Below are 10,954 nucleotides of genomic sequence, written 5' to 3'. Positions count from 1 at the left end.
GCACTTTTTATTAAACTTGAAGAAACTTTAGTGCTCGGCGAGTAATTTTATGGTTAAAATGGTTTTTCAATATTTTGAAACTTAAGGAAGTTACAGGATTTTTGATTTTTAAACCCAATTTCCTTAAAAATCGCATGGCTTCCAAACCGCTGATTTAATCATTTTTGCTGGTGTATCGTATAATTGATATGCCATTTTAATGCATTCCAAAAGCAAAATTAAAAAATGACTAAAAAATAAAAATTTTGATTTAATTTTTCGCTCAAAAGCGTTTTTTAATATAAATATTTTTGTTCCTGATAACTTTCACTAATTCTTGGAACTCATCAATTGTTGGCACCGTTCTCTAATTTTTTAGATAAGACATTTTTGAGCGTGTTTTGCTTCAATTAAATTATCAATACTATACTATAACTATATACTATAATGATTTGCTTTTATCGACAAGCTAATTTAAAAAAGTATACATAAAAAAATATGCAAAAACATAAATACTGCGGAAGTTCATAGACAGGGAAAAATCGTTTTTTCCTAATTTTTCCTTAACTATATTTTCAGTAATGTTTAGGTTTTTTGTTTATGAAATTAACAAATAATATTGAATGACAAATTTTCATATTAATAAACATAATTGGAAATTTAAATTGCAGAAAATGAAACAAAGTTTTTTTTTCACCTAGAACATACATAATGTGTATATATTTGTAGAATTTGTTTTTCAAACTGAACAAATAATATCAAATGATATATTTCATGATTAACTACAAGTTATCAATAAAATCAAGTAATTCTATTCGCTCAAATATTACTTTAAAAACACGCCTGCGCATTAAATCCTCAAAAAGATTGAATAAAAAGGACAGAATCGATATTTGTACGCTATTTGCATCATCATATATCTTTTTAAACAGTAAAAATGAAAGAGTCACTTGCAAATTTGAATTTTTAATTGAATTCTGAATTAATATAAAAAAACAATCTAAAATCGGTTAAGAATTGCGTTATAAAAGTTACTTTTAACTTTACTTTTCATTTCATTTCGCACCACAATGCCGAGTGGTTATATCGTGGCCGCGCTAAAAAATTAATATGTACATAACTCCTGTTATTGTTTTGCTCTTTAAAAAATATATGCGTACCAAAATTTGTGTAGCCTTATGTATATTTTATACCAAAAACCTATTTTCTAAGCAAAATAATATTTTTTGAATTACTATTTAAGTTTACATCGTTGCGGCTACTAATAATAAAAAAGATTAAAATTTACCTGGAAGTAAATAAGGCCTCGTGGTTTTTTGGCACTGCTATCACTGAAATACGAGAGTGTCTTTCTTTTCCGATCAAAAACGAACCATCGTTTATTCCAGTGATGGAATTTCTTGCTCATTTTGGATAAATATCCGCAGCAACTGGTTGCGTCGACAGAAACATCGTGAATCAGCGGGAGTTGATGACCAGCCGTTTCGATGTGAAGCCTCAAGTCCAGAGACTCAGATTTTATGGGAAGATACCTCGTAAGTGGTCTCTGCAAATAAATCATTTGATTACGAGCTGTGAAAATGTATAGTAAAGTCACGAATGCAATGAGAATATGCAAAGGATTCGTGAAATATGAGCCACATAAATGACACGCACGTACTTTAAACCCAGTACCCATTACCACATGAATGTTTCTTTCAGCCAAAGAAAATTACTAACAGCTGGAGAACAAAATATATAATAAACTACTATAAAACTACACTGCTCAATAAGTCGCTGGAAATAGTTTTCATCGACAATAATATAGTAAAACTGATAATTTAAAAATGATTTAGCCGTTCATTTATTTAAAAATAACTTGGCGTAAAAAAGTGTTTCCATCACAAAGGCAGTTAAAAACGACAATCTTCTGCGCAGAAAGTTAAATGGAAATCCATTAACTAAGAGTGCACTGAAGAAAAAAATAAAAAGGGATGGTAAACAAGGAAAATATAAAAAGAACTTTTTGATGACCAGCTTTATGTTGAGGCTACGAATGTGTTATAACGTGCTCTTCTACGCATATGAAGTTTGAGCAACACATTCAACCAGGCAGTTATTCAGAGACATAAGGTGTAAAAATAAAATGTGCGACGTACCTGCAGTTTAGCCTTTTCACGATGTTTAACGGTTTGTAAAGACCCTAAGGTGTCCATTTCGCTTGAAGTTTGAGACATGGGACGACTTCCATTGTCATCCAAAATTCCAACACTAGTTGTACTGTACCGCTCATTTTCTAATGACGTTCTTCTGTCATCCCTCATCTGAAAGAAAAATTAGAAAATTAATTAATTAATTAAGCATTCTTTTTTTTTAATCCAAAGCTTGGACTTTCTTAGTATTCTTAGTATTTATTTACATAATTAATCGTTGTTTTAATTGTTAAACAAATTCCTTGAAGCAAAATATTGTTTTACAAGTAAAAAAAGATTGATTTGTACTCAATTAAATTTTTCTGAGCTGGGAACTTGCTTTAATTTCCCTTACAATTTATGATCATAGAAGAATTGTTTTTCGCGAAAACTCGTTATTACATAAGAAAAAGTTTCCTGTTTGATTAAAGTAAAATATTGTCCATATTTCGTATGAATTTGAGATATATTTCCAACCTTGGAACCTTGGAGCTTATGCTGTCTACTAGATATTCAAAAACCTCTAAAACCTCGAAATAAAATCCACATAGTCGTAAAACACTTCTAGAAAATTGCAAGAAAAATATAGTCCATTAAATTCATGAGTGACTGGTAAGATTAAATTCCTGATTCGGTATGACTAAACCTCTATTTTTAATTTTTTATAGTCATTTATCACTCTTTCTTTAAATATCCAAATGTATAAATTAAAATTTTCAATTTTTTAATTTAATAATATATATGTCCAATAATATACTTTAATCAAATGAAAAATATCAAGTATTAATGAATGTAAAAATTGAAGTAAACCTTCATTAAGTTGAACGTTATTCATGGAAAATGGCACAATTCTTTATGAAGGGTGAAATTAATTAACTCCGGTAGAGAAGAATGCTCATTATAATTAAGGCTTGTGAATTTAAGTAGATTAAAGTTCATTGACTTGTGGAAGACTTTAATCAAGTATAATAAAAAAATAACTTAGTGAACACAGGCTGAGGTATAGGTGGACGAAGTAACTTTGAAAAGCGGATTGTCAACCTATGACAAATTTATGATTCTAAATAAAAATTCCTAATTTTTGCAAGATAATTCCTGCATATTTTGCCATTTTTCAAATTTAAATCATTTTTAAGTTTGAAAATTATTTGTTTATTATTGGGTTATTATTTGGATTATCCTCTATAAAGGACCGAAACTTTATGATTTATAAAAATTAAATGGATACAAAATATTAAATGCTTTAAGCAACATTTTTGGTGAATTTTTGACCCCTTACAAATTCAAAATTGCATAAATTTCTAATTCGATTTTTTGCAGATATGGTTGCTTTATTCCAAATTCAATCTTTTACAATTTCTACTGATTTCAACTACAGTTAAGAAAAACATTAGAGTACAATGCGATCTTGAATATTTGAAAGTTGGTTTTCTTTTTCATTTGTACCTTTCAATATTAGATTTTCAAATACGGATCGCAATATTGACATATACAAATTAAAATTTCTTTTTTGCATCCGAATTGCATTCATTTAGATTTTATTTTTTGTTTGAAGCTTATATGTTAACAGTGATTGTTTTCAAATCTGAATTACTACCAACCTTAAATTGTTCACACTTTGGATTTTTTCAATTTGGACAATAAAAAATTTGAACTTATAAAGTACGTTTTCGACATACAATTGAGTTCCATCTAAAAGTTCAACCGATTTGGATGCTTTGAAACGTGAACTTTTTTTAATATTTTGCTTTGAAATAGATTTATATTATAATCAATTTTTTTATTTGATATTTATTTTTGATTCTTTCAATTTTTAATTCTTTTAAACTTCAATCATTTTTATAGGCTTACATGTCGCTAGAATAAAATGCTTCATGTAAATTAGGAGTTTTATTATGAATAAAAATAGACTCGAAATTAAAAGTTGATTTAATTTGCAATGGAACTTCTTTCAAATCGTGTTTTTTAACATGATTTATAGCTGCTCATACATTTTTTCTTGAAAAGGCAACAGAAATAAAAGTTGAAAATTCTAATAATAGTAGATAAAAGAAATAGAACAAATTTTTATTTCTTCCTCTTGCAGGGTTACTATACTGTACAAAGTCTTTTTCTATTAATATTAATAAAAATTATTTTCCAAAAAGAACACAATTTGTTTAAACGAAAGAATGAAAATGAGTGCAATCTCACAAAGAAGCTTTTAAGCAGCGAAAAAAACATTATTTTTTCCCTAATCATATTTTCGCATCCATTCGTAGATTTCCAATAACAAACAATATTTATTAGAAAACAAAATCGTCAAACGCCTGATTCATAAAGGACCATGATACGTCCCACGCTGGTTCGTTTCACGTTCGATTTTTCGTCTTACACGCGGTATAGTATTCAGTTTCTCTCTCTTTCTCAGAAATTATATTTTTAGGCAAGGTTTCATGTGAGATTGATTATTTTAGAGGGAGTTCCCAGGTTAGTGGACTGCTTTATTTTCGTTGCACACAGCACAAGAATGCAGAAGGCAACTTAACTTTGAGAAGCGGTACAAAAGCGAATAAATCTGCATTCTTTTATTAGCTCTGCAGGAAGGAAAATTAAGATTTCTGGGCAGTGTGAACAACAAGGTTCCGAGATAATTTGACTAACTGCTTTAGATGATTTGATGAAACCATTTTCTAAAAGATTCAACGACGGTCAATACTATATATAATAATTATAATAATAATAATTCACTAACCATTATGTTTAAATTAACGGCTTTTCAATTGAATCAAAAATTGTAGTAGTAAAATATTTTGGTCAAATATTTATTGCTGCAAAAATTAAAAACAAATCTTTAGAAAAATGACATTCAAGTTAACGAAGTGAAAGTGAAAGTACGAAGAAGCCCTTCACTTTTTTTATAATACGAATAGAATTGGAAGAAATTAGAATTAAAAAATGCGAAAATGATATTTAAAAAAATAATTAAATACCCATTTTTGAACCTCACAACAGTCTTTTTTTTAATTTAAGAAAAATACAGAAAAAGTCTCACATTATCGAACAAATTTCCTTCTGCCGTCCAAGGTAAAAAGATACCTAAGTGGCTTTGCAGTTTAGTGTTATTCTTTCATACATTGCAATGAATAAATAGACCTGAACGACGATGTCACATAGGTATCTTTTTAATTTGGACCTAAAAGCATTAAAAGATTCAAGCTACTCTTCAAGTATTACATTTCATAAAAGTATTAAACTTAATTTTAATCGCTGCTTGCAATATCTGGTGATTTCAATGCTGCACAAAATAAGCGCATGCCACTTGATATAATCTGCACTTAAAGAAAGTAGCTATAATTAAAAAATACTTTTGAAAAATTGGAATTTCACTTTACGATCCTTTTTTTTATTTTTATAAAACTATTTTTAAATTCAATGATATTGATCTACGTTTATCTATAACAAAACTGAACATTCTTTTTTAACACTAGATTATAAAAAATATAAACTCACGCGTTTCCTCTTAACATGCCTCTTCTTATTTCTCGTCTTAACGTAATTCATCCACATTAAAGACATGATTATAAAATTATAAATTCACACCTTGCAAGAAAACTGAACTTAAAGAATAATTTTTTTCTTCAATTGATGAATTTATATCGATAAAGTTAGGAGAAATATTAAAACATTTGATGAAGGAGCTTAGATTGTTTAAAGAGTACTTGTTAGTGAATAATGTTGTTGTCACCAATATCAGTCGATACTGATCGAGACGAAGGTATAGTGGAAACTGAACTGTGAGAGACGTTTCACTGTTATTATTCAAGAAACTCGTCCACTTCTTCGTGCGCGTGAAGAATTCGCCCCCACTCAATAGATTCATTCATAGCAATCTGCGACGGAAATTAGGTTTCGTAATATCGAAGAGTTTTTTGGATCTTCTAAAAAAAAATTGGAAATAAAGTTCTCTCGGTCTTTTCACCTCTCTTTCTGTCATTGTACAACAAGTTCGAGTGTATTAGGTCTAAAAAATATATCTTCCTTGAGGCAGTTAAGTTCTAAATGAAGATTCATCACATCCCAAACATTTTTTTCATGAAGTTTCATTCTAGGATAAGTTCTGAGTCCAGCGCAGTTCTGAAAAATATATATTCCTCTCGAGAAAATTGTAAAATGAATATTAGCAGCACCCAATCCATTTTTCTCATAACCCGTCATTATACATTATACAGCAACATCCAAGTGCACCAGGTTTAAACAATACATCTTCCCTGAGGAAGTTAAGTTTCTAATGAAGATTGGTCACACCCCACACATTTTTGTTATGTCTCGTCATTTTACAACAACTCCAGTGTGCATCAGGTACAAAAAAAACATCTTCCTCGAGAAAGTTAAGTTCTAAACGAAGATCGGTCGCACCCCGACCATTATTTCCTTGCAAAATAACTTCCAAGCGTATGTATTATTTCATTCCATTGGACAGATTTCCGCGTAGAATCGAACATTCTAGAGGAAAATTTATTTTTTCTAACACACGCACGAAATGTTCGATTTTCTAGGCATGTATTGCGTGCGGGAAGTGACAAATTCCGAAACCGTGGTAAAAAGCAGTTATAAAAAGACTTTTTCTAGCTGCTGCGCTTTGGCTCTATGAGTAAGATTACTTTTTCTTGCTGTTGCGCTTGCGCATTTCGAGTCAGAATTACTTTCCAGGACTGTCGGAATCATAACTTCATTTCATTATGATTTTACGCTTGAGAAACTGATTGTGAGTAGTGAATAGTTATTAGACATAATGGAAGTAATAAGTTACTATAAATGGCTGATAAATTACCCAAAATTTTGGAAACTTTTAGATATCTGAAATTATCGGTAATTTTCCAATTTTTCATAAATTTTTGAAAATTTTTGACATTTAATCAATTTTTCATAAATTTAAGGAAATTTGTGAAATTTAGCAAAGTATCTATAAATTTTCAGAAATTTTTGAATTTCTTCCAAAAAGCTTCGGATACACTAAATTTTTATAAATTTTCAGTTTTTTACAAAATTACCAAAAATTTCCGGAATTTTTAAGTAATTTCTGTCATTTTACCATAGATGTCCAAAAATTACCATAATTTTTCAAAAAATTGATTTTCATTGTTTGTTAAATCGAAAATTTCCCGCATGGGAAAATTCCCTACATGGGCTAAAAGTAGGCAATTGAAACTATTGTGAAGTTTACAGTACTTGCCATCGGCTCATCTTCGGCTCGTTTCCGGCTCGTCTTCGGCTCGTTTACAGCTGGCCTACAACTCCCCTTTGACTCGTCTCTGACTCGTACAGCTAACTTCACACTCATGTGGAACTGCCTACTTTCCGCACTTGTAGCACAATATACTATTTCATATATGGTAATATCCTGTAATAACAGATTATCCCAGAACTGTTCGGTTGCGACCAATAACTATTTAGAACACAACTTCATGAAGCAAGATGTATTTTGTTCAACAGGTGCACTTAGAAGATTTCCTGAAATGGCAGGTAGTCCCAGTAACCGTCGGGGCCTGACAAATCCCTATTTAGTAATAAAATTTGTCGAATATGTATTTTTTAAACATGATGCACTCAGAGTTGTTTTATAATGTCATGAAAATAATGGGTGGGCTGCGGTATATCTTCATTTACAACTTAACTTCCTCGAGGAAGATGTATTTTTTACACCTGGTATAATCTGAAGTTTATTTGCAATGAAGGGCCTTCCCGCAGTAACCTTTGGAGCGCTATATGAATCCCTATTTTTGAAGGTCGATTTCCTCGAGGGTGATGTATTTTATATACATATAGTCAATATGCTCGGACAACGCGACGTCCGAGATCTCTGGGGGTAAACCGGGGGTAGCGGTAATGATAGTATAGCGATTTCTTGAAATTTCCTGGGTCCATTTCCAAATGAAATTCGCAGCCACAAAGCCAGTGCAACTTCCAGGGAAAGTCAACGAATTTTCCAACTGGGATTTCCGTTGAGTACTTTCCGGAGAATCTTTCCTCATCGACGCGGATAAAATTTATTTTTAGAATGGAAAAAACTAAAGAAAATTTTCAATGCAGCTGCAATGAAATTCATGCTAAAACAAGAAAGTAAAAACGAATCAAAATGCTGGACGTATGAACATAGCACTGTTCAAACAAGAATACATTTTAAAGATGTTTGAAATTTATAATTGATTTCACAGTTTACGTTAAAATTATAAAGAATAAAAAATACCTGATATGTATAAAAATAAGTGGAATTAATAGAATAACTGGATAATTGACAAAAAGTTTATCACACGGAAAAAAAATTCTTGAGGCGAACGAGTGAATCGAGAATATATTAAACTCAAAGAAAGTGTACGCTTGGATTAGGTAAAACGTTTAGTTAGAAGAGTTACACATTTAGATACTTTATGTAAATTGTTCTCGTAAATCAGGAATTTGGACAAAATTGCTAAGTTCTAAAGTTTATTATTTTCGACAGATTATGTATAATTGTATTATCTTTAGATTAGAAAAAAATTAAGTTGTTATAGAAATATATTAACTTACAGTAGCCAATTTTTCGTCTGGTACCGCGAAAATGAATTTCCCTGAAATCCGTGTAATGCATTTGGAGGTCAAGTTTCTTGTTTTTATCGCGTTTCTTGATATTTCAATATAGTTGTCGCGTACAATCGAAACAAATGTAAATTATTATTACAGCATCATAAACTTCATTTAATATTAACATTCGTGCACATTTTAAGTGGTAAAAAGCGTTTAATTGTCCAAATTAAATCTCAACTGCCACTGCTCCCGATTAGACCGTCGCCATTTTATTTCGCTGCTCCCATAATGCACCGGTACTCTTCCGAGAATTGCTTCAGACACCTATTCTTAATCTCCCTATTATAGCTATACTTATTAGGGGTTTGACTATACGATATCCCTGGTATATGGAAAATGGTCAAGGATATTCATTTTTGCTGATCCGGGGATCTTTCTAAATTCCTTCGTTCGTTTTCAGCTAAATTTTTGGCTATAATAAGGAATAATATCCCTGTCACAGCTCAATTTTTTTTACCGTGCACTTTAAGTCCCAAACACTTCCCTCTTTTCTTTTGAATGCTACATTTTTTCTAAAATTGTATCAGTAAAGTATTTCATCAAAGCACACTTTATTAAAATTTTCAAATATTAGACTACTTCATTTAGAAATTATTAATAAAAAAATTGGCAAAATATCCTGTCACGCACCTGTTTCAGCCTACAATTTTTAAATGAAAAATTGCTAAATAACATGAACACCATTTCTTCTACATATACATTTGAGATTCAGAGATATCACTTATATTAAGTTAAAAAAAGTAAAAATCAAGAGCAGACTTTAACATTTTAGAATTGAGAGTTTTAAAAATCACCTTAATGTATACTTGATGATAAAACTCGAAAATAATTATTCAAACTAATGTAGAATAAAATTGTTTATTTAATACTTACGAAGATATAGTTAAAAATCGATTGATCAATGTTCGTTCTAAAGAACAGTTAATAATGATTAATATTTTTGCTTGATATTTTTTATAAAATATCCAGAGATGCTCAATATTAATTTATTATACAAGGATGTTTTTAAAGCTGAAGTTAAAATAAAATAAATGGCCAAAATAGTCATTTCCCCCATATTCGTAGTAATTTTTATCTGTTGTGCATATATTTGGAAAAGATTTGTGAAAGTTTGTTGGTTTATCATGGTTGCATAGCTTTTTACGCGACTTTTAGCAACGTGTAAAATTAATATCCATTACAAATACAATCCTTGATCTCTGAATTTCATATTTTCACATTGGCTTGGTCAACTTTTTGGCAATCACCCAACTGTTTTTTTTTAAATTTGTATACTTCTTTAAAGCTTAGATGCCCACTTATATAACTTCTCCGTTTTTCTTATTTGAAGGAAAAAGTCCACGTGACGTTTTTAACGAAGTCATATAGCTCATTCAAAGATATGAAAATCCATGAATCGGGAATAAGATACACAGTAATGCAAGATGATGAATTTTATATATTGATGAATTTCATTTTTGCATTAAATTAAGTAAGTCACTTAAGTTCGACCAGAAATGGAACTTAAGTGCAGTGTCTCCTATCTGATATACGAGTAATATGATGATTAATTGACAGGTATGTTGAGTTTAGGATGACTTTCATTCGCGCGCTCTGAAATTCAATTTGTGCCAGCAGCTAAGAGTAACCAATATGGTGTCGATAGCGCTAGCTGGATAGTATCGATCAACACAGAGCTCATGGTATAGTCGTTTGGTCAAAATTTCCTATTTTGATATATGTACTCAGATCTATAACGGATTTTGATTATGAATAGAATAATCGTTCATATGTGATAAAAGAATATATAAAAAATAATTGAAGATTTACGTTCTGTACCTCGTATTTCAACAATCAGCTGACTTAAATTAACCTATAAGTTTCATTTGGCACACACGCACGCGTTGACGGGAAGTCAACAATCTTTCTATCTTAAATTAACTTATAAAGTTCAGTTTACGTACATAAAGCAGTTGACTTTCAACCAAGCGCGTTACTTAAAGCCATGTTACAATCATCAGTTGACTTTCAACTGGCGAATGATCCTTTTGGTTACATCTGAAAGTCAACCGCCTGTCTCTACCGAAATTCAGATTCTTGTATTACTGTATTACTGTGAAGAACCTCACGAAGCCGTTATGTAAGGTTCCCCACTTGGGTCCATTAATAGCCAATGTCTTTGTTTCAGGCGTCGTTCACTCTACTGACACTCTTTTTAT

General features: G+C 30.6%; 1 protein-coding gene across 2 annotated transcripts in view; it reads right to left on the bottom strand.

Moving 5' to 3' along the window:
* The window catches only part of LOC117168730, a 134,729-nt gene that overhangs the window by 2,467 nt on the left and 121,308 nt on the right, over positions 1–10,954 (bottom strand). For both annotated transcript variants that reach the window (XM_033354458.1, XM_033354459.1), the window contains 2 exons: positions 2,118–2,282; positions 1,268–1,525 (listed from right to left, as the gene is read on the bottom strand). In XM_033354458.1, coding sequence (XP_033210349.1) covers positions 1,268–1,525; positions 2,118–2,282 — 423 coding nt within the window. The remainder of the gene's footprint in view (positions 1–1,267; positions 1,526–2,117; positions 2,283–10,954) is intronic.

The sequence above is a fragment of the Belonocnema kinseyi genome, chromosome 3, assembly GCF_010883055.1.
Source record: "Belonocnema kinseyi isolate 2016_QV_RU_SX_M_011 chromosome 3, B_treatae_v1, whole genome shotgun sequence".
Lineage (NCBI taxonomy): Eukaryota > Metazoa > Arthropoda > Insecta > Hymenoptera > Cynipidae > Belonocnema > Belonocnema kinseyi.
The sequence above is the reverse complement of the archived record's forward strand: the minus strand, read 5'-3'. Positions and strand labels throughout refer to the sequence as shown.